At 36.9% G+C, this 25,075-nt stretch overlaps 1 protein-coding gene across 1 annotated transcript in view; it reads left to right on the top strand.

Moving 5' to 3' along the window:
• The window catches only part of TMEM167A (transmembrane protein 167A), a 36,550-nt gene that overhangs the window by 6,302 nt on the left and 5,173 nt on the right, over window positions 1–25,075 (top strand). The window contains exons 2-3 of the mRNA XM_082836906.1: window positions 13,789–13,898; window positions 18,279–18,313. Coding sequence (XP_082693032.1) covers window positions 13,789–13,898; window positions 18,279–18,313 — 145 coding nt within the window. The remainder of the gene's footprint in view (window positions 1–13,788; window positions 13,899–18,278; window positions 18,314–25,075) is intronic.

Here is a 25,075-nt window from a genome sequence, read left to right on the forward strand (position 1 = left end):
TTAGTTCCAATGTGTGTTATTTAATGTTTAATAGTTAGCTAAATTTATTAAACTGAATAGCGTGCCATTGTATACTCCCTGGCATTGTCACAGGGCATTGTCACAGGGTGTACTCGATGAAAATTAGGTAAACCTTAGGTTTGAGAACTATTTGAGGTCCAAGAATTTTCTGCCAGCCAGCTTGCCTACTCAGGCATCCAGAACTCTTGAGGATGTCTCTCTCACAAATTAAGTGGACTCAGAAAAACACACACTGTCCCATATGCAGGCACCTCGAGGCTGGCTGCTCAATTGAACTTTCTCCGAATTCCAGTTAGTGATAAAAGATTTGGATGCTGAGGAGAAATTCTCTCAGACCTTTATTTTACCCTACAGCCCGGTCCTTTACCATAAACATAAATATATTTGCTTCTTCATTCTGAATTTTCCAAAATATCATTGATAAGTAAATATAAATACAAAGCAATGTGTGGTGGTTTCTCTTAAATAAAGAAAACATAGCATGCATTTTTAATTTGTAATCTAAGCGTGCTTTTGAATTTGTTAAAATGTTCTCTTGTATTTGTTAAAATGCTCATTATTTGCAATTGTTGTCAAGTTCCTGTTATTTCAGCATTTTCCAGTGACTACTGTGCACTATTTTGTTTAATAGGCACAGGGGACTGATAAGAACCTCAGTAAAATAGAGGAGACAATTACACTACAATTTGGTGGGTGGCAGGTATGTGTGTAACACATAGGTGTACAAAGATCCAGACTCTGCTTGGTGTGGAGAGTAGGGACAAGGAACACTTTTCAGAAGAGATGACTCTTGAGTTGAGACCAGAAGGTTGAAAAAAATAGATAGCATGTACAAAAACACAGAGTACCTTGAAAAAGGTTGCATGATTTGAAGGATCTGAGAAAAAAACATAGTAAATGAATTTTACTTCCCTTATCACCTTTGTTTTAATCATCTTTCCCTCTATATTGTGATCGAATATGTTTGCTTGCTTCTTAGCTTCCTCCCTTCCCTTTAATAACATTTTCATATTGAAAATCTCAGTTATTTTTCTAAAGAACAGTAACATCTGTTTCCTTTAACTCTGAGACTAAAATTTTATCAGTCGGCAACAGATGCTAAGCATTAAGAGGAATGCTTAGGTAGGCTAAGCAGTGGTAGGCTAATGTCCGTGAGTTTGAAACACTCTTGACCAGAGACTGAGTATAAAAGACTGTACCACCTAAGATTATTTGTTTAAATTTAAGGGTCTATAAACCCCAGGAACAAAGTTGTATGTATCATATAGTGCATACTTGTAAATGGGTTTCAGTTGTAAACGGTTTCACACACAGATAGATGTATATATACATACCCCACTTCTTTAATAATAGTATGTTTTTAAGTGCCTCTTAAAAATCTTTTATTTTGAAAAAATTCAAACATACAAAGGAAGAAAGAAGAGTGTAACTAAGTCTCAGATACTTAGCGTTTCATCATCAGCCCCACGCCTCCCACCATACACACTGGATTATTTAGAAACCAATCCCAGACATTTCATTTAAGCATGTTTCTTTAACAAGACATTCAAGGAATAAAAAAAGTATACGTTGCAAAATCATGAATTTAGATACTCCATTAGGAAGATGATAAACCTACTTTGCAAATTTCTTTTCCAACCACTTAACTAAGTGAATCCTTTGCTTAAAACAATAAGTCTGCTCATTATTCCCTGAACTTGCTAATTCCTGATTCTGTTGGGGACGTTTTCCATGCTTTTGTCTCCTCTGGAGCCCACTCTCTATTCTTTGCCATGTGATTGAGCCCTTTAAGGCTTGACTTAGTTCCTGCCTTCTCCTTGAAGATTCTCCTGACTTTTCTTTGGGAAAATGGCCATTTTTTCTTTCTTTTTCTTTTTTTGTGAGCATTGCTGAGTTATCATTTACATATGCTATGAGTTGCTATTGAGTTTTTAAAGTTTAATATTCTAACTCAATTATAACTGCTGTGTGCTACAGTTGTCCCATGTATAAAAGAAGGATATTAATAACAACTGCCTCAAATATGAGGATAAATAGGATAACCAAAAAAAAGAATTCCGTGAATATCAGTTATTTTTGTTGTCAGCTATAAACTGAAAAGAAGGAATCATGCTATGTCCTTTTTTTAAATTTAATATTTATTTTATATTGGGGTACAGTTGATTTACAATGTTGTGTTAGTTTCAGGTGTACAGCAAAGTGATTCAGTTATACATGTACATATATCCATTCTTCTCAGATTCTTTTCCCATATAGATTATTACAGAATATTGAGTAGAGTTCCTAGTGCTTTACAGTAGGTCTTTCTTGGTTATCTATTTTATACATAGTAGTGTGTATATATTAATCCCCAACTCCTAATTTATCCCTCCCCCCGACCTCTCCCCTTTAGTAACCATAAGTTTGTTTTCAAAGTCTGTGAGTCTGTTTCTGTTTTGTAAATAAGTTCATTTGTATCATCTTTTTAGATTCCATGTATAAGTGATATTATAATATTTTTGTTTCTCTGTCTGAATTACTTCACTTAGTATGATAATCTCTAGGCCCATCTATGTTGCTGCAAATGGCATTATTTCATTCTTTTTTATGGCTGAGTAATATTCCATTATATCTATGTACCACATCTTCTTTATCTATTCTTCTGTTGGTGGATGTTTAGGTCGGGAGATTAATCCCTTGTCAGTCACTTGGTTTGCAAATATTTTCTGCCATTTTGTGGGTTGTCTTTTCGTTTTGTTTATGTTTTCCTTTGCTGTGCAAAACCTTTTAAGTTTAATTAGGTCCCATTTGCTTATTTTTGTATTTATTTGCATTACTCTAGGAGTTGGATCCAAAAAGATATTGCTGTGATTTATGTCAGAGTGTTTTGCCTATGTTTTCCTCTAAGACTTTATAGTGTCTGGGCTTACCTTTAGGTCTTTAATCCATTTTGAGTTTATTTTTATGTATGGTGTTAGGGAATGTTCTAATTTCATTCTTTTACATGTAGTTGTCCAGTTTTCCCAGCACCACTTATTGAAGAGACTGTCTTTTCTCCATTGTGTATTCTTGCCTCCTTTGTCATAGATTAGGTGACCATAGGTGCATGAGTTTATCTCTGGGCTTTCTATCCTGTTCCATTGATCTATATTTCTGTTTTTGTGCCAGTACCATACTGTTTTGTTGACTAGCTTTGTAGTAGAGTGAAGTTAGGGAGCCTCATTCCTCCAGCTCTGTTTCTTTCTCAAGATTGCTTTGAATATTCAGGGTCTTTGTGTCTCCATACATATTTTAAGATTTTTTTGTTCTAGTTCTGTGAAAAGTGCCATTGGTAATTTGATAGGGATTGCATTGAATCTATAGATGGCCTTGGGTATTATAGTCATTTTGAAAATATTGATTCTTCCAATCCAAGAACATAGTATATCTTTCCATTTGTTTGTGTCATCTTTAGTTTCTTTCATCAGTCTTGTAGGTTTCAGAATACCTTAGCTAGGTAAGCAGGTATGTGTGTAACACATAGGTGTACAAAGATCCAGACTCTGCTTGGTGTGGAGAGTAGGGACAAGGAACACTTTTCAGAAGAGATGACTCTTGAGTTGAGACCAGAAGGTTGCCTCCTAGCCTCCTTAGCTAGGTTTAATCCTAGGTGTTTTATTCTTTTGGAAGCGATGGTAAGTGGGATTGTTTCCTTAATTTCTCTTTCTGATCTTTCGTTATTAGTGTATAGGAATGCACCTAGTGGGTAAGGTTGGTCCAGGGGTCTGTGCAGGCCTTCTGGTTGAAGGGACTGGTGCCTGCCTACTGTTGTGTGGAGCCGGGTCTTGTCCCTCTGGTGGGCAGGGCCGTGTCGAGGGATGTGTTTAGAGGTGGCTGTGAGCTCAGTAAGGCTTTAGGCAGCCTGTGTGTTGATGGGTGGGGCTGTGTTCCCACCCTGTTGGTTGTTTGGCCTGAGGCATCCCAGCTCTGGAGCCTGCAGGCCATTGGGTGAGGCCAACATGGCAGCCAGTGGGTATTCCCTGGGCCTCCACCAGCAGTGTCCTTGCCCCCACAGCCACTCCCTGCCTCCCATGAGACCCTCCAATCCCCATAAGTAGGTCTGACCCAGGCTCCTACGGAGTCACTGCTTTGTCCAGGGTCCCAGTGCACGTGAAACCTTGTGTTTGCCCTCCAAGAGTCGAGTCCTGTCCCCCAGTCCTGTGGAGCTCCTACATTAAAGCCGCACTGGCCTTCAGAGCCAAGTGCTCTGGGGGCTGCTCTTCCCACTGCCAGACCCCCAGGCTGGGGAGCCTGACGTGGGGCTCAGAACTCTCACTCCTGTGGGAGAACCTCTGCAATGTAAGTATTTTCCTATTTGTGGGTCGCCCACCTGCCAAAAGCACCTCTCCTACTGTCTCGTTGTGGCTTCTTCATCTTTGAATATAGAATATCTTTTTTGGTAGATTGGAGTCTTTTCTGTCGATGGTTGTTCAGCAGTTTGTTGCGATTTTGGTGTTTTCGTGAGAGTACATGAGCTCAAGTCCTTCTACTCCGCCATCTTGTCTCCTGTCTTGCTATGTACTTTTTTTAATCCAGTGTCTACCCTCATGCTCCAGACAAAGTAGATATCAAATACATGTTTAGTTATGTTGGCTAGGAGGAAACCTGTGCTTTATATTTCATTAGATTATTATCAAATACTATTCATCGATGAATTCATATACATGTTCAAAATATGACCTTTAAAAATAAGCATTGTGAGATACTATGATTTCTCTCTAGAGTTGATCACCATTTCTTTTATTGATTTATTTCAAGTTTAAAAATATATATTACTTGCTTTCACAGATGCAAGGTTAAAATCCAGTTCAATTAAAAACAAGACATATTAAACTTTATCCTTATTATATCCATGAAGAAATGATTTTCACAGAGAACAGCTATTAAAATAGTAATTACAAATCAATTTTACCTTGTTCAGACCATAATCGTAACACTTAGAAAATTTGAGAAATCCAGAAAAGTTGATAATTAGGTTGAAAACCTTCCAGTGATAATCACTTCATTGTCTTCTCTTTGCATAAAGGTTTACATAGCTACAGATATACCGATTGTGAAATTATGTTTTTCCATCACTTAGCATTGTACAGAAGCATTTTTTGGTTCTTAAAATATTGGCAAATAACATGTATTTTTTTTAATGTTTTGAATAGTTAGTAAATAAAAATCATTAAATGTGTAAAAGGTTAAAAAATATTATGACAGTTTCTGATAGCTAATTCTTTTTTTAGGATGTCTTGGCTATTCTTGCTTACTTATTTTTCCATATGAATTTCAGTATCAGTTGTCAATTTCAACAAAAGTAACTTGTTGCAGTTGGGTTCATTTTAAATTTATAGATTAGCTTTACAGTATTGCCTTTCAATATAAGAACCTGGCATACACTCCATTCTACTATTGTATGCTTCAGTATGTTTTAAGGCTTTGTCAATTGGTCTTTGATGCCAACATTACAGATTTCTTGTTAAGATTATTCCTATATATTTTAGCGTTTTGTTCTAATTGCTGTTATAAATGGAGTCCTTTTTTTCCATTTTGTTTCTCAACTGGTTGATATTGTAATTTTGATGATTGTTGATTTAAGTATTTTAAATATGTGCCTAGCCACCTTACTCAGTTTTAATTCCGTTATGATCTGTAATCATTTTTCACTAGATTCTTTTGGGCTTTTCAGGTAACGCTTTATATTTGCAAGTAACAATTTCACCTTAAAATAGTTTTTTTATAACTCTTATTTTTTGTCTAACTCCTGACTTTACAAGAAATACTTTTTTTTTAATTGAAGCATAGTTGATTTACAATATTCTGTTAGTTTCTGGTGTTCAGCAAAGTGATTCAGATATATTTTTTTCAGATTCTTTTCCATTACAGGTTATTACAAGATACTGAATATAGTTCCCTTTGCTATACAATAAACCCTTATCACTTATGTCTTTTATGTATAATAGTTTACATCTGCTAATCCCATACTCCTAATTTATCCCTCCTCATGTCCCCCATAAGTTTGTTTTCTGTGTCTCTGAGTCTATCTCTGTTTTGTATATAGATTCATTTGTATTATGTTTTAGATTCCACGTATAAGTGATGTCATATGATATTTGTCTTTAACTTACTTCGCTTAGTGTGATATTCTCTAGGTTCATCCATGTTGCTGCAAATGGCAGTATTTCATTCTTTTTGTGGCTGAGTGATATTCCATTGTGTGTTTGTGTGTGTGTGTATGTATGACATCTTCTTAAACCAATCCACTGTTGTTGGGCACTTGACTAGTTTTCATTGCTTGGCTATTGTAAATAGTGCTGCTATGAACACTGGGGTGCATCTATCTTTTCAAATTGGAGTTTCCATCTTTTCCAGATATATGCCTAGGGGTGGGATTGCTGGATCATATGATAGCTCTATTTTTCCTTTTTTAAGGAACCTCCATACTGTTTTCCATAGTGGCTGCACCAATTTACATTCCCACAAACAGAATAGGAGGGTTCCCTTTTCTCCACACCCTCTCCAGCATTTGTTATTTGTAGACTTTTTGATGACAGCCATTCTGATGGGTGTGAGGTGATATCTCATTGTGGTTTGGATTTGCATTTTTCTAATTAGTGATGTTGAGCATTTTTTCATATGCCTATTGGCCATCTGAATGTCTTCTTTGGAGAGATGTCTATTTAGTTTTAGGTCTTCTGCTCATTTTTTGATTGGGTTGTTTTTTTCATATTGAGTTGTATGAGCTGTTTGTGTATTTTGGATATTATCCCCTTGTAGGTCTCATCCATTGCAAATATTTTCTCCTGTTCCATAAGTGGTCTTTTCATTTTGTTGATGGTTTCCTTGTCTGTGTAATAACTTTTAAGTTTGATTAAGTCCCATTTGTTTGTTTTGCTTTTATTTCTTTTGCCGTGGGAAACTGATATAAAAAAATATTGCTACAATTTATATCTGAGAATGTTTTGCCAATGTTTTCTTCTTGGAGTTATGGTGTCATGTCTTGTATTTAGGTCTTTAATCCATTTGGAGTTTGTATGTGGTGTGAGGGAACATTCTAGTTTCATTGATTTATGTGTAGCTGTCCGGCTTTCCCAACAACACTTGTTGAAGAGACTGTCTTTTCTCCATTATATATTCTTGCTTCCTTTGTTCTGGATTAATTGACCGTAGGTGTGTGGTTTTATTTGTGGGCTCTCTGTTCTATCCATTGATCTGTATGTTTGTTTTTGTGCCAGTACCATGCTGTTTTGATTACTGTAGCTTTGTGTACTATTGTCTGAAGTCTGGAAGTGTTATGTCTCTAGTTTTGTCCTTTTTCCTCAGTATTGCTTTGGCAATTCTGGGAATTATGTGGTTCTACGTAAATTTTAGGGTTATTTGTTCTAGTTCTGTGAAAAATGTCATGGGTGTTTTGATAGGGATTGCATTAAATTTGTAGATTGCTTTGGGTAGTATGGCCATTTTAACAATGTTAATTCTTCCAGTCCAAGAGCATGGGACATCTTTCCATTTCTTTGAGTTATCTTCAGTTTTCTTCATCAGTGTTTTGTAGTTTTCAGCATATAGGTCTTTCACCTCCTTGGATAAATTTATTTTTAGGGTTTTCTTTTTTTTTTTCTTTTTGAGATGATTTTAAACAAGATTGTTTTTTTACTTTCTCTTTCTGATAGTTCATTGTTAGTGTAAAGAAAAGCAACGAAGAGAAAAAAAAGCAACAACTTTCTGTATATTAATCTTGTATCCTGCTACCTTGCTGAATTCATTTATTTTGCTTTTTTTTTTTTTTTGCGGTATGCAGGCCTCTCACTGTTGTGACCTCTCCCATTGCGGAGCACAGGCTCCGGACGTGCACGCTTAGCAGCTATGGCTCACAGGCCTAGCCACTTCGCGGTATGTGGGATCTTCCCAGACCGGGGCACGAACCTGTGTGCCGGACCTGCATTGGCAGGCGGACTCTCAACTACTGCGCCACCAGGGAAGCCTCATTTATTCTGCTAATTTTTGTGTGGAGACTTTAGGGTTCTCTGAATAGAGAATCATATCATCTGCAAACAGAGACAGTTTTACTCTTCCTTTTCAATTTGGATACCTTTTCTTTTCCTTGTGTGATTGCTGTGGCTAAGATTTTCAGTACCGTGCTGAATAGAATTGGTGAGAGTGTGCACCCTTGTCTTGTTCCTGAATTTAGTGGGAAGGCTTTTAGCTTTTCAGGGTTGAGTATTGTTGGCTGTGAGTTTGTCATAAATGGCTTTTATTGTGTTGAGATATGTTTCATCTGTATCTACTTTCACAAGAGTTTTTATTATGAATGGATGTTGAATTTTGTTTGCTTTTTCTATATGTATTGAGATGATCGTGTGATTTTTATTCATCCATTTGCTAATGTGGTATATCACATTGAGTGATTTGTGGATATTGATAAATACTTGCATCCTTGCGATAAATCCCCCTTGATCGTGGTGTATGATCCTTTTAATGTATTGTTGGATTCGGTTTGCTAACATTTTGAGTATTTCTGTATCTATATTCATCAAAGGTATTGGCCTATATTTTTCTGTTTTTGTAGTGTCTTTGGCTTTGGTAACAAGGTGATAGTGGCTTCATAGAATGAATTTGGTAGAGTTCCCTCCTCTTCAACCTTTTGGACCAGTTTGAGAAGGATAGGTTTAAGTTCTTTCTAGGTTAGGTAGAAATTCCTAGTGAAGCCACCCAGTCCTGGACTTTTGTTTGCAGGGAGTATTTTCTTACAGGTTCTATTTCACTTTGATCATTCTGTTAAAATTATGTTTCTTCTTGACTCAATTTTGGCAGGCTGTGTGTTTCTAGAAACTAGTCCATTTCTTCTGGGTTGTCCAATTTCTTGGCATATAATTGTTCATAGTATTCTCTTACGATTTTTTATATTTCTGTGGTATCAATTGTTATTTCTCTTTTTTCATTTCTTATTTTGTTTATTTGGGCCCACTGTTTTCTTCTTGGTGAGCCTGGCTAGAGTTTGTAGATTTTGTTTATCTTTTCAGAAAACCAGCTCTTCGTTTTACTGATCTTTTCTGTTAGTTTGGGGTTTTTTTAATCTTTATTTCTTCTCTCATCTTTATTTCCTTCCTTCTGCTCACTTTGGGTTTTGTTTGTTCTTTTCTAATTCCTTTAGGTAGTAGGTTAGGTTGTTTATTTGAGATTTTTCTTGTTTCTTGAGGAAGACCTGTACTGCTATGAACTTCTTCTTAGAACCACTTTTGCTGCATCCCATAGATTGTGTAAGGTTATGTTTTTATTGTCATTTGTCTCAAGGTATTTTCTGATTTTTTTCTTTTATTTCATCCTTTACCCATTGTTTTTTTTAGTAGCATGTTGTTTAGTCTCCATATGTTTGTTCTTTTCCCATTTTTCTTCCTGTGGTTGATGTCTAGTTTCATACCATTGTGGTCAGAAAAGATCCTTAAAATAATTACTATGCTCTTAAATTTGTTGAGGCTTGTTTTGTGACCCAGTATGTGGTCTATCCTAGAGAATGTTCCATGTACGCTTGAAAAAAAATGTGTATTCTGGTTTTCTGGGATGTAGTGTCTTGTAGATGTCAATTAAGTCCAACTGATCTATTGTGTCATTTAGGACATCTGTTTTCTTACTGATTTTCTGTCTGGAAGATCTGTCCATTGATGTCAGTGGGATATTAAAGTCTCCTACTATTATTGTATTTCTGCCAGTTTCTCCCTCTATGTCTGTTAGTGTTCTATTGATATATATTTAGGTGCTTATACTGGGTGCATATATGTTAATGAGTGTAATATCCTCTAATTGTATTGATCCCTTTATCATTGTCTAATGTCCTTCTTTTTCTTTATGGACTTTAAGTCTACTTTGTCTGATATGATTATTGCTACCACCACTTTACTGTCATTTCCATTTGCCTGAAATATTTTTTTCCATCTCCTCACTTTCAGTCTATGTGTCACCTTAGCCCTGAAGTGAGTCTCTTGTAGGTAGCATATTATAGGTTCTTATTTTTTATCTAATCTGCCACTCTGTGTCTTTTGATCAGGTCATTTAGTCTATTGACATTTAAAGTAGTTATTGATGGGTATGTGCTTATTGCCAGTTAATTTTGTACTTTGTTAGTTTCTTCTTTTTCCTTTTGTGGTTTGATGGTTTTCTTTCGTATTATGCTTGAGTTCCTTTCTTTTTGAATCTATCGTATGTTTTTTATTTTGTGGTTAACTGGGTTTTCAAGTATGTTGACCATAACTATCTCTACTTGCTTTTACAATTTTTGTTGTTGTTGTTTTTGTTTTTGTCTTTGCTGCATCGCATCTTCATTGCCGCACATGGGCTTTCTCTAGTTGCAGTGAGCAGGGGCTACTCTTTGTTGCGGTGTATGGGCTTTGGTAGTTGTGGCATGTAGGCTCAGTAGTTGTGCCTCGCGGGCTCTAGAGCGCAGGCTGAGTAGTTATGGCACACAGACTTAGTTGCTCCGCAGCATGTAGGATCTTCCTGGATCAGGGATTAAACCTGTGTCCCCTGCGTTGGCAGGTGGATTCTTAACCACTTTGCCACCAGGGAAGTCCCTTCTTGTTTTTAATCAATGTAATGTCTTATTTAAATGATCTTCAATCCTTTTATATATTTGCCTTTCCTATTGTAATTTTCACTTTCGTATAAATTCTTGCTCCTTTTCTCTTTTGAGGAGACCTTAGGGTAGGTTTAGTATTGCTGTATTCTTTTAGTTTTTACTTGTCTGAGAAATTCTTTATCTCTCCTTCTATTCTAAATGATATTCTTGCTGGGTAAAGTATGTTGCAGGTTTTTCCCTTTCAGGACTTTGAGTATATCATGCCACTTCCTTCTGGTTTGCAATTTTCTGCAGAGAATTCATCCAGCTGATAGCCTGATAGGGATTCCCTTGTATATAGCTCTTTGTTTTTCTCTTGCTGCCTTTAGAGTTCTCTCTTTGTTTTTAACTTTTGCCATTTTAATTATGATATGTCTTGGGATAGGTCTGTTTGGGTTCATCTTTTGGGGGACCTTCTGTGCTTCCTGTACCTGGATATCTATTTCTTTCTTTTGGCTTGGGAAATTTTTAGCCCTAATTTCCTCAAATAAATTTTCAATCCCCTTTTACCTCTCTTCTTCTGAGACCACTGGAATGTGAACATTGGTATGGTTAATGTTATACCAGAAATCTTGTAAGTTGTTTTCATTTTTTAATTTTGTTTTTCTTTAGCTGTTCTGATTGATTTCTATCGTTCTGTTCTCCAGATCACTTATTTGTTCTTAAGTGTTATTTAGTTTGCTGTTGATTGCTCTAGATTGGTTGTTATCTCAGCACTTGAGTTGTCTAATTTTGATTGCTTCATCTTAGTAGTTTCTAGTTCCTTGTTACAGTGATCTGCATTTCTATTGATAATCTTAATTCCTTTAGCATTTTCCTTATCTTCTTTTTGAACTCAGGGTCTAGGAGACTGGTGAGGTCTGCTTCATTTCTTTTAGGGGATGTCTGTCATTCTTTTAATTGGGAGTAGCTCCTCTCCTTTTTCATTTTGCTTAACTTCTGTCTGAGTTTAGGAGAAACGTTTTCTACTGTGGTCTTGAGGGGGTGTTTTCAACGTGGGAGCATCATGTGTACTCTGTGTGAGTCCAGTATTTTTGGTGTGAGGGCTGGTTTTGGTATGAATGCCAGCCACCTCTTCTCCCCAGAGTCTGCTGGCTGTTATCCCCTTGATGGGGATGTGATTGGTGTTTTGGTGTCCAGGGCCTGCACTGGGTGTTAGGCAGAACCCCCTCATTGCTCCATGGCCTGTTGGAGTCAGGGCCTCCTCCCCAGTTGTTGGAGTAGAAGCCCTGAGGGTTGGATTTGATGAGGCTCCATTGCCCTTGAGTGCGTGCCCTGTCCCAAAGGAGGTGACCGCTGAAGCAGGTGAGGCTCATGTGGTCATGGTGAACCTATGTGCCTCCCATGCAGTCCAAAGTTGCTTCCCTTTTTCCATTGTGTTCATCCTAGATGTAGTGCTAGGCAGTGATATGGAGTAGGCTGGCGCTGGGGGCCAGGGTGCTGTGGCTGCATGAATCTAGATGGTTGGGCTGCTGCCTGGGACCTTGACTGCCTCTGTGGCAGGCCTCTCCCAGGACCTGTCCACCCCAGATCCAACTCCAAGCAGAGGTGTGGGGTGGGCAGAACTGGAGCACTGAGTACTCCTCCCTAGAGGCTTTGTACCAGATACATGCCTTTCTGTGCTCCACCAGGTGCTGCTGACAAAGCCCAGACCCACCCCCTTTCCCCCCACCCCCACCTTAGGAGTGCTGACATCGGAACAGTGCCTCTGTTGTTAGACCTGGACCACACCCCAGACCCTCAGGACTAGCTCCTTGCAGCTAAATGGAGTCTTTCCCTAGGGTTTGTCTGCCAAGATTCACTGCTTAGCTGCTGTAGGTATTTGTAGCCCCACCAGATTCACACTTTGATTGGGAAGTGTGGTGAGGTACAGGTGCCAGCACCAGTCTCCCTTCACCGTGACTGTTAGCAAGCCAGTCTGCGCACACTCCTCTCAAGTAAAGTCCAGGCTTCTCTAGCCCCTCTGTCTGTCCCAGCAGGCAAGGGGGCTCCCTAAGCCTGCCTGTGTGGACCTTTTCTCCTTTACACATCCCCCCCAGAGGCTCAGGTCCCATCCTGATGCCTTTTTTTTTCTTTTCCTGTCCTACCTACTTACATGGAGGTCTTCCGTGCAGCTTTGGTTATATAGGAGATCTTCTGCCCATTTCCTATTGGTTTTCTGTGAGAATTGTTCCACATGTAGATGTATTTTCGATGTGTTTGTTGGGGGAGGTGAGCTTCACATCCTCCTACTCTGCCATCGTGATCCCCCTCGGGAAGTACTTCTGAATTTACTAAATAAGCATATTGCTGGCTACTGTGTTAGATTGATATATTTTAGCTACCTGTATATAATGGAAATGTTATTCTTTCTTATACGTACAGTAGTATTCCTGCACTTTTTAAAAATTGTTTTATTTTATTCAATCATCTCTTATTGGGCTCCCACTGTGCGGCTGGCACATAGATGCTGGAGATTCAGAGTTGATAGACAATGTCCACTCTTCAGGGATGAGTATTGTGATAAACATGTAACAGCTTTCTTCAGGAACAGAATCCTGTGTTAAATTTTATTTTAATGACTTTTAAAAAATCAGCAGTGAATGAGCAAGTGCTTTTCTTTCACCAAAATCTAATAGGCTAGTAGTATTAGTCAATAAATGGAACAAGATTACTTAAATTTAAAGCATTCTTATTCTAAAAGAATTTCAGAATTGAAAGAAACTTGAGCCAGCATTGAGTCTGTCTCCCCATTCTCCACCCAGTTTTACTGATGTGAAACAGAGATTTAGAGAAGCCAATATTCAACTGAGGTCATATAACCAGCTTACTTGCAGAGCTTGGAGACCCCATGTCCTGCCTAGTAGTCTGGGATCCTAGAATATCTCTATTAATTATTGGTTAAGCTTTGGTGAGCTGTTTTGGATTCATGACATTTTTGGTAGTGTTTTTAAGTTCTTGAATTTAGAATTTTTGTTGCATCTTCTGAATTCCTTAACCCAAAGAATGGAGAGGAAAGTATGCTCTCAAAATACCTTGTGATTTTGCTTTTAAAGTGTTCTCAGACACATCTGTTTACCTTTTTGAAGAAAAAAGTATGATTCTTAATATGAATTTGACATTTTTTACCTGTGCAGTTTATCTTCTGACATTAATTTTTCTTTTTCTCTTTTTAGTCTGCCATTTTCAATTTTCAGAGTCTGTTGACTGTAATCTTGCTGCTTATATGTACCTGTGCTTATATCCGATCCTTGGCACCCAGCCTCCTGGACAGGAATAAAACTGGGTATGTCACTAATAATGTCTAATCACCCAAATTAGTTCTTAGAGATATTGAATGTCAGTTACTGAAAGTCATTAAATAATTTAATTCCTATATGTAATTTAGTTTATAATAACTTTTTACATTATTTGTCCCTATTTTTAAAAATCCAAATTTTTATATTCACAGAAGCTTACTAAATAAAAATATAAATATCAGAAGTGACCTGAAATGTGTTGTACTGAAAAAAAAAGTGTATTTTAAAAGATGTGATAGATTTTTTTCTGAGATTGAAGCTACAATTTAGTACTTTCAAAGACAGTGTTTGGCCTTAGTATTTAATAGAATATTAGTAAAATTGGTTATCATATTTTGAAAGCATTAAACATCTTATAAGCACTGTGTCCATAAAAATAATAATATAGACATTGCCTCTTCATTCCCAGACTGGTCTAATCATACAGGCTCCTCATCTGTATCATAAAGCAAACATCTTTGGAGAAATTTATTTAGCTTACTTAAAAAAGTAATGAAAATTCAGTCTTGGGCATGTCACATCACTTTTAATTATATGTTCACACCCAAAAAACATTTAAGCTTAATATGATACCACAAAGACTTAAAATTTTTAAGTGCCATGTTCCTAATACAGAAATACATATTGAGTTCAACCAGGACAAGTATGTAAAAAAACAGAGACTATGTGGTGAAAACTATGCAGACTTTCTTCGCCTTACAGATTTATTAATTTCTTGAATTCACAATTGTCTTTAATTCTTTTGTGGTAAGATCCTGTACCTCACTTAATCATCTTAAGAAATAATAGGATGAAATAGTAGAATACTTCACATAGGAATAATTAATTATCTCCAGCACCTTTTTTGTTTTTGATGAAAGGAAAAGGGCCAAATTAAGATCCTGCAAGGTCAAACTCTGCTTTTCCACTAATAAAAAGCCCCTACAAGAGGCCAGGTAGTAGATACTCAAGCATGAGAGGAAATAATTCTCTTTTCTTCAACTCCATTATATCTTTGGGGTCATAATTAACATTTATTCAAACATCCTATTATCTAAATCATTTGGCTTTTGTTACTATTCCTTTCTTTTTATTACATAGGTTTGTTTGAACATCTATAAAGATATAAATAGAACCCCTAACCAGTTTTGAATAATGAAAATCTATAATCCTGTTCCAGTAAACTGATTGTCTGTCTCTATTGGCATGAGGGATTTTATTTAACCTACTGAAGGTGAAAATAGATGTTATTTGTCCATCAGTTTTTCTGACAATGCCTCACTTCCTTTGTAGACATTATCTTCTCATCAGTCCACCTTTTTCTCTGAACTCAGCACTCAATACTTTGTCCCTTTGTTGAAATTATATAATCTTATTTGTTGCTTAGTTGTGCCTGAAGCCTTTCTAGCCAGCCAGTTTTATTTCCTCCTACCCTTCTTCTGCAACCCCCAACGATTAACTTATAATTAAAGCATATGGTAGAATCCAGTAAACAGTATCATTGATCATTAGTTTAGATTTCTAATGTAATACATTATGTCTAATAAGAAATTTAAGTGTTTATGTCATTGAAGAATAATCTCATAGTGGCAGAACAGTGTATTTGTACTTTTCCGATGCTGCGACAAAAAAAGTAGATTGCATGTGGAAATGTCTGCTCCTCATTCCTTTGGAAGCAGGAACACATCCATAACATGCTACATTAAAAAAGGAGTTCTCAGGGCTGCCAACCTTACAGTAGAGGTTGAGTAGTAGTATATTTCTCCTACATAAAAACCAAAGAAATAACACGCCTATTTTCACATTTTAAAATATATAATGATATAGTCAACTGTTTCAAAGCTTTTTTTTAAAACTTTGCTTCTATTTATATTAATGTTAAGCCCCTTTTATTTTGACTTGTACATATGAAGTATTTTCTGTAGAAGAAATTTTTACTGGTCATTGTTCTGTTGTAATACGTATTTTTATGAGACTCAAACTAAGCTTTCCAGGCTTCCCTGGTGGCGCAGTGATTGAGAGTCCACCTGCCAATGCAGGGGACACGGGTTCATGCCCCGGTCCGGGAGGATCCCACATGCCGCGGAGCGGCTGGGCCCGTGAGCCATGGCCGCTGGGCCTGCACATCCGGAGCCTGTGCTCCGCAGCAGGAGAGGCCACAATAGTAAGAGGCCCGCCCGCGTACCGCAAAAAAAAAAAAAAGCTTTCCTTTCATTATAGTGAGTATTCCATGCTAAAGTGAAGATAATCTGGACCAATTAGATAAAATGAGTTCTTGATAACTTCACTGTTGAAAATAACAAATTAATTTTTTGCTGCTTCAAATAATATAGAACTAAAAAGCAGCAAAGAAAGATTGCTACTTTGTCTTGCTTCATATTTTCTTAGACTTAATAGTTTTATCAGCAGATAGACTTATTGGCTTATATCCTTAGAAACTAAGCAGCATATCTGCATTGGTTTTTACCAGCTAATAAAGTTCCTTTTAGCATTTGGGATATTACAGAAATGTCTAAGTAGGGAAATACGTGAAAAAGGCCAAAGCAGTACCAATTAATCTCTTAAGTTGCCAAGTTGGGAAATTTTTTTCATTTAAATAGCTTTCAGTATGCTAAGTGTGTTATACCAATTTCCTAATGAGGCTTTTAGTTATTTCTAGACTATAAGACCTGAAAAGACCTTGACTATGGTCATGTGGTTTCAGATTATTCTGTGGGGCCCTAAGCTTTCCATAGCGGAACTTCAGGTGTCCTGCCTCTGAGTACCTCAGCCAGAGGAGCTTTAAGTCAATAATGCATTTTATAATCAATAGACTTTTAGAATCAAGCATCCAGGGCTTTGCAGATCACTAACCAGTTGTCTTTCATTTTTTGATGAAATGTAAGCCAGTGTAAGTGATACCTGGAGTCATGTCACATACACCTTTAGCCTGTGTAATACTGAACACAGCGCATGTTAATCACTATTCTAAAGACTTTCTGTGTAATAACTCATTTAATCCTTGTAACAACCCTATGAGGATGAGACAAAGAGAAAAGAGGTAAAATAACTTGCCCACAGTTATGCAACCAATTAAGTAGGATTGAACTTAGGCACAATCTAGCCCTGATCCTTTGCTTTCAAGAGTGCTTATGATTTTTGTCCTTTTTATTCCTATAAGAAGAAAATTGTTTCACCTGTCAGAATGCCCATCCCTCACAATAAACTTGTATTTTTGCCCATTTCATTTAATCTGTACTAAGAGACTTCTTGCTTTGATGCCAGGAATTCACTGTATACTTCAAAGGAGGAAAGTGTATAGAACTTGATTGAATCAGCATTTTCTTTCAGTCTTAACCATTCAAATACAGTGATTCATTGCCAGCCATCTCTTTGGGCAAAAAAAAAAAAATTATAAATTTCCCTGTAATTTAAACATTATGATTTTCTTATCCCAATCCTAATAAGTAATGTTAATTTATCTTGATTTGTAACCATGTGTAACACTATTTATAATTCTATTCTTTTGTCACACCAACAAAATAGTTGTCTACAATGTGTGTTTTTTTCCAAATATCTCTTTTCATTGAATGACTTGTCCTTTTTTTTTGAGCTGGTATTTTTTAATGCATGCAAAATAAGTGATATATCCATATAATATGTATTCATAATATATTCATTCAAAGAATTGAAATGGACATATTAGTCTAATTTTTCTTATTTCCAGAGTATATGTGTTTTAAATGGCATATTTAGTTAATTGCATATACAATTATATGAAACTAGGGTTTTCCACTTACATTGAAATATATATGTTGAAATATATTGAATATATTACACTGAAATATAGGCTCATATTTTTGTATTCCTCCTTATTTAATGTTATAGTTATGTAAATGCTATCATTGGAGTTCATGATTATAGATCATTTAAATAAAGAACTATATTCAGTAAGAAGTAAGTTTATTCAGTATGAGAGTTTTATTTTTTAATGTAAAAATTTATCCAGAACCAACTGTTCCCATTTACTGTTTTCTCAAAGTTAACATTTATTTAAATGGGCATATGTATTTTCTGCTTTTGAAGGTAAAGCACTTGAAGTTGACAGAATCAATCTTTTCTAATAGTAAGCCCTGGTGCAGATTTTTGCCACTGTCACATTAATTTACTTTGGGCTTAACCTGTGAGACAACATATGTTCAGTTTCTGACAGTTTCTATACATTGATGGTTGATAAGCTATTACTGTGTCCTACTTTTCTCCATAAGTGGTGGCTCAACATCAACTACATTTCAGTTTAAAGCAAAGCATCAGCAGTTAAAATACTAGTATATAATAAATTCTCCATATAGTTCTGAATAATTCACCTTTCCCAGTAAACAGTAGATACTTTTTTTTATTCTATGCAGGTTGTTGGGTATATTTTGGAAGTGTGCCAGAATTGGTGAGTATCTATCTATAATCTCTCTCCACTTCTTCATCTGTAAATTGTTGGCCAATTTACTTGTTGTGTTCAAACAAATCAAATGTCAGTTTTTAAAGTTCAGCCTTCTCAACTATGTGCATTTTGCAGTAGAGTTCCACCTAACTCTTTTCCTGACACTATTTAAAACTAGACTTCATAGATAGCTAATAATACTTCATTAGCAGGGAGATGGAAAATATGACAAAAGTCTCTCTAATTCAGATATCAAATACTATGCATTCCTGGTTTTGGGGAGATTTCAGACAAATGTGTATAGTTTTATGCACACATACTTTAGTATAGAGCATGCAATTCTGTATAATGTGTACCATTTTGATAACTGAGGATGATTTTTCCATTTAATGAAAGGCTTGCTGAGCAACTATCTAATTGCCCTCTGCTAGGTCATAGAATCTTATTGGTTGCTTTTAGAAAACATGAACTATTTCATCTTTTGAATCCATGTATGTGGTCATACTTGAGCTTTGTGTAAATGTGGATATCTTCTAACTTTTCATAATAAGATTAGTAGCACCTTAAGTGTGTTTATGGTTAGATAACAGTATATACTATACATTGTCCCATAACACTATGTATACAATAACATTTAACACAGTGCCCAGCACATAGTAGACTCTCAAATGATTGGTGAGTAAATGAATTAAAATGCATTTTATTTGCCAGTATTCTTTTTTTATTGCAGTATAGTTGATGTAGAATATTACATAAGATACAGGTGTACAACGTAGTGATTATTTTTAAAGGTTATATTCCATTTATAGTTATTATAAAATAGTGGCTATATTCCCTGTGTTGTACTATATATTCTTGTGGCTTATTTATTTTATACATTACAGTTTGTACTTCTGAACCCCCTACTCCTGTCTTTCCCCTCCCCCCTTCCCTCTCACCACTGGTAACCACTAGTTTGTTCTCTAGATCTGTGAATCTGTTTACTTTTTCCTGTATTCACTACTTGGTTTTATTTTTTAGATTCTACATATAAGTGATATCATACAGTGTTTGTCTTTCTCTGACTGACTTATTTCACTTAGCATAAAAACCTTCAAGTCTATCCATGTGGTTGCAAATGGCAAAATTTCATTCTTTTTTATGGCTGAGTAGTATTCCAGAGAGAGAGAATGAGAGTGAGTGAGTGTATGCCACATCTTTATCAATTCACCTGTTGATGGACACTTAGGTTGCTTCCATATCATGGCAATTGTAAGTAATACTAAGTAATGCTACTTTGAACATTACGGTGCATGTATCTTTTCAAAATAATGTTTTTGTTTTGGTCGGATATGTACCCAGGAGTGGGATTTCTGGGTCATATGGTAGCTCTATTTTTACTGTTTGGAGAAACCTCCATCCTGTTTCCCGCAGTGGCTGCACCAATTTACATTCCCACCACCATCCACATCCTCAGCAACATTTGTTGTGTTCTTTCTGATGACAGGTGTTCTGACAGGTGTGAGATAACATCTCATTTTTGCATTTCTCTGATGATTAGTAGTGTTGAGCATCTTTTCATCTGCCTGTTGGTCATCTCTATATCTTCTTTGAAAAAATTTCTATTCAGGTCTTCTGCCCAGTTTTAATTGGGTTGTTTGTTTTTTTGATGTTGAGTTGTATGAGCTGTTTATAGATTTTGTATATTAATCCCTTATCAGTCATATCATTAGCAAATATTTTCTCCCATTGTGTAGGTTGTCTTTTCGTTTTGCTGATGGCTTCCTTTGCTGTGCGAAAGCTTTTATGTTTAATTAGGTCTGATTTGTTTATTTTTGCTTTTGTTTCCTTTGCTTTAGGAGACAGATCAAAAAAAATATGATTTAATGTCAAAGAGTGTTCCATTTATGTTTTCTTCTGGGAGTTTTATGGTTTCCGGTCCTACATTTAGGTCTTCAGTCCATTTTGAGATTATTTTTATATGTGGTATGAGAAACTATTCTGACTTCATTCTTTTAGCTGTTTTCATTCTTTGTAGCTGTTTTCTCAGCACCACTGAGAGGGGTGGGGAGCAGTTCCTGACACAGTTTTGTATGGAGTCCAGGGTGTCCTGAAACTTGTGTTGGCCTGCTAGTGGGCAGGACCATGTCCCAACTGGTCCCAGGGCAGGGTCTGGCCTACTGGGAGGTGTGGGCAGGCTGGGTCTGCAGATTGCAGGATTGTGGTTTTCTTGCATTTGGTGTCTGCCACCTGATGGGTGAGGCTGGTCCAGAGGCTAGAACAGGCTTCCTTGAGGGCAGGGCTGGGCTCCAGGAGTTTCTGGGGCTGGTGCCTGCCCACTGGTTGGGGAACTGGGTGCTGGGACCCTGCTGGACAGGGCCATGTCCAGAGGCAGCTGTGGGCTCAGGGGGTCTTAAGGCAGCCTGTCTGCTGATGGGTGGGGCTCTGTCCCCACTGAGTGAGTTGCTTGGCCTGAGGTGTCCCAGTACTGGCACCTATAGACTGTTGGGCCAGGGCACGGTTGGGTCCTAGCACTAATAAGCTAGAGGGAAGATTCCACAATGGCGCCTGCTAGCACCAGTGTCCCCATGGTAGAAGTAGCTCTATGAATGGCTGCCACCAGTGTCTATGTCCCCAGGGTGCGTTGCAGTTGCCTCCTGTTCCTCCGGGAGATTCTCCAAGACCAGCAAGTAGGTCTGACCCAGGCTCCTATCAAATTACTGCTTTTGCCCTGAGTCCTGGAATGTGTGAAACTTTGTGGGTGCCCTTTAAGAGTGAGGTCTCTCTCCCCGAAGTCCTATGGGACTCCTGAAATTAAGGCCCACTGGCCTTCAAAGCCAGTGCTCTGGGGGCTCGTCTTCCCAGTGCAGGACCTCCAGGCTGGAGAGCCTTATGTTCAGGTCAGACCTTTCACTCCTTTGAGAGAATCTCTACAACGTAATTATTCTCCAGTTTGTGGGTTGTCCACCCAGTGGTATGGAACTTGACTATACAGCGAGTCTTCCCCACCTACCTGTCTCCTTGTGGTTCTTTCTTTGTGTCTTTGGTTGTAGAAGATCTTTTCTGGTAGGTTCCAGTCTTTTTCATCGATGGTTGTTCTGCAAATAGTTGTGATTTTGGTGTGCTTGTGAGAGGTGAGCTCAGGGTGTTTCTACTCCACCATCTTGGCCAGTCTCCCCAAGAGATAGTATTTTCTGATGCTTTTAGATCACATTTGCAGAGTCCCAATGCAAACCCAGAAACAACAGAAGAAATCTTAAGCCCTTCAAAAGTAACCAAGAAGAGGGAGAGAAAGAGACAAAAAAGCACCCTCAAGGGCTAATGCTGATAGCTAATGGTAAATGTAAATATATATACACCAAACTCCTTGCTTCAAGCTCCAGGTCACTCAAGGAAAAAGGTAATCTCGCTAAGGAACAGGCTGGTAAGAATACCTCACGTAAACTACAAAGAGAGAACATAATGGGATTGTCTCCATAATTTCACTTTCTGATATTTCATTGTTTGTTAGTGTATAGAAATGCAACAGATTTCTGTATATTAATTTTGTATCCTGCAACTTTACCAAATTCATTGATGAGCTCTAATAGTTTCCCCATTTACCATCTCATCAAAAAGAATCGAATACCTAGCAATAAAGCTAAGGAGGTTAGAGACCTGTACTCCGAAAACTAGAAGACACTGATGAAAGAAATTGAAGATAACACAAACAGATGGAAAGATACACTGTGTTCTTGGATTAGAAGAATCAATATTGTTAAAATGACCATAGTATCCAAGGAAATCTACAGATTCCCTATCAAATTACCTATCAAATTACCTTGCATTCCCTATCAAATTACCAATGGTGTTTTACCTATCAAATTACCTTGCATTCCCTATCAAATTACCTATCAAATTACCTTGCATTCCCTATCAAATTACCAATGGTGTTTTTCACAGAACTAGAACAGATAATTTAAAAATTTGTATAGAAGCACAAAAATTCCGATTAGCCAGAATAATCTTGAGAAGGAAGAACAGCTGGAGGAATCTTGCCCTCTGACTTCAGACTATTACAAGGGTATGGTCAAAAACAGTATGGTGCCGGCACAAAAACAGACATAGATCAGTGGGACAGGATAGAAAGCCCAGAAATAAACCCCACGCACTTATGGTCAATTAATCTAGGACAGTGGAGGCAAGAATATACAATGGAGAAAAGACAGTCTCTTCAGTAAGTGGTGCTGGGAAAACTGGACAGCTATATGTAAAAGAATGAAATTAGAAGATTCTCTAACACCATACAAAAATAAACTCACATCTAGGTGTTTAATCCATTTTAAGACTGGATACTATGAAACTCCTAGAGGAAAACATAGGCGGAACACTCTTTGACATAAATCGCAGCAATATTTTTTTGGATCCGACTCCTAGAGTAATGGAAACAAAAACAAAAATAAACAAATGGGACCTAATCACACTTACATGCTTTTGCACAGCAAAGGAAACCATAAACAAAACGAAAAGACAGTCTCTGGAATGGGAGAAAATATTTGCAAATGATGTGACAGGGAATTAATGTCCAAAATATACAAACAGTTTGTACAGCTCAATATCAAAGAGATAACCCAATCAAAAAAATGGGCGGAAGCTCTAAATAGACATTTCTTCAAAGAAGACATACAGATGGCCAACAGGCACATGAAAAGAAGCTCAACATCGCTAATTATTAGAGAAATGCTAATCAGAACTACCATGAGGTATCACCTCACTCTGGTCAGAATGGCCAACGTCAAAAAGTCTGCAAATAATAAATGTTGGAGAGGGTGTGGAGAAAAGGGAACCCTCCTACACTGTTGTTGAGAATGTAAATTGGTGCAGCCACTATGGAGAACCCTTAAAAAACTAAAAATAGAGTTACCATATGATTCAGCAATCACACTCCTGGGCATATATCCAGAGAAAACCATAATTCGAAACGATACATGCACCCCAATGTTCATTGCAGTCGTAGAATATCACTCAACCATAAAAAAGAGTAAAATAATGCCATTTTGCAGCAACATGGATGGATCTAGAGATTAAGGCAGAGAAAGACAAATATCATATGATCTCACTTATATGTGGAATCTAAAAAAAATGATACAAATGAATTTATTTACAAAACAAATAGACTCATAGATATTGAAAGCAAACTTATGGTTACCAAAGGGGAAAGGCAGGGGCAAGGGGAGGGGATAAATTAGGAAATTGGGATTAACAGATATGTACTACTATATATAAAATAGATAAATAGCAGGGACCTACTATATAGCACAGGGAACTATATTCAATATCTTGTAATAACCTGTAATGGAAAAGAATCTGGAAAAAGAGTATATGTATAAATATATGTGTGTGTGTATCTATCTGAATCGCTTTGCTGAACACCTGAAACATTGAGTCAACTATTCTTCAAAAAAAAAGAGAACATATGGAAGAGCAAGACAGTTTGAGGAAGTAGAGAATATCACTGGATTAGAGTCATACTAACATTAAAGTTGCTAGCTCATGAATAAAATATTAAGGTATTTTAAATCCATCTTTTGTGTAATAAATTAGAAAACGATGTACAACTCCATTTAGTAGCCAATCCAGGTGATCCTTTTGTTCACAATTTTTACTTGAAAGTATAGCTAAAGTTTTCAGACATCTAGTTTATCGCTTTCTTCATGTTATCCTATAGTACTACCTATTTTTATGTCTAATTATAAACTGTGCCTTTTTTTGCTTGCCCATGTATTTCCATTTTCCTGTCTTGACTATATGAATACCATAGGTTAAATGGTTCAATTATTCATTTTTGCCAATTATGTGGAAAGCATTAGCTTTTCATTTTGGCAAAGTGGTTTAGAAAATGTTGATGGTGATATGCTGCTTTCTCAACCACATGCTCCTCTCTTATCTTGACACGGAATATATCCACAAAGAAAGGAAACAGTTTTAATGGGAAAAGGCCCAGCCAAATCATCTTATCATGTTACACATCACATTACAGCAACTGTTTCACATTCACTTATAGAGACCTAAGACCAGACAAGAAGTAACATTCTTACCCAAGTTCAACCAAAGATGTTTAGCCTCTACCACATGGCAGTCTCTTTTAAGAAAATTAAAAACGGGAAAATGAAACCCATATGTAAATTATAGCATTCTAAGTTGGAGGATGAGGAAGAGAAGAACTTCCTCAAAAATTAATTTCCAGCAGATGGAAAATTTAGGACAATATTAGTTTCTTCTTTTAGTGTTTAAGAAGACTGTATTAGACAGGGAGAGTATCTAGCCCTGTGGTGAGTGACAGGCTTCCTTATGAGATCTACCAGAAATTTTGGTCTGATTGTTTTGTTGGATAACTTGAGTTTTTTACCCTGAAAGAATCAGCATGGCTAAAAAATGAGGAACCACGCTATTTTTTAGTTTCAAAAGAAAGATTTTTTTTTTCCAGTTGAGATAATATTGTAAAAACACTGTATTTTCTCACTTTCTAGATTTTCCTTTAGCTGGAATGCAGTCCATCAAATGTCTACGGATAGAAAAAACTTTCAGAAAAACACCAAATGTTTATTTTATTTGTATGTGTGTAATGTCTTCTGTGAATATTGCCATTGAACAGATATATAAACTTTTTGACTGTATCACTATGATCTCAGTGAGGAAGCTCTGAAAATGAAGATGACCTTCAAGGTTTTAGTTGATAAGAGTGGTCAAGATTGACATTTTCCAGAAGTAGTTAACTGAACTTGCTAGTGAAATATGGAACTTAGTTAC

This window comes from Leucopleurus acutus, assembly GCF_964270905.1.
Source record: "Leucopleurus acutus genome assembly, chromosome: 3".
NCBI lineage: Eukaryota > Metazoa > Chordata > Mammalia > Artiodactyla > Delphinidae > Leucopleurus > Leucopleurus acutus.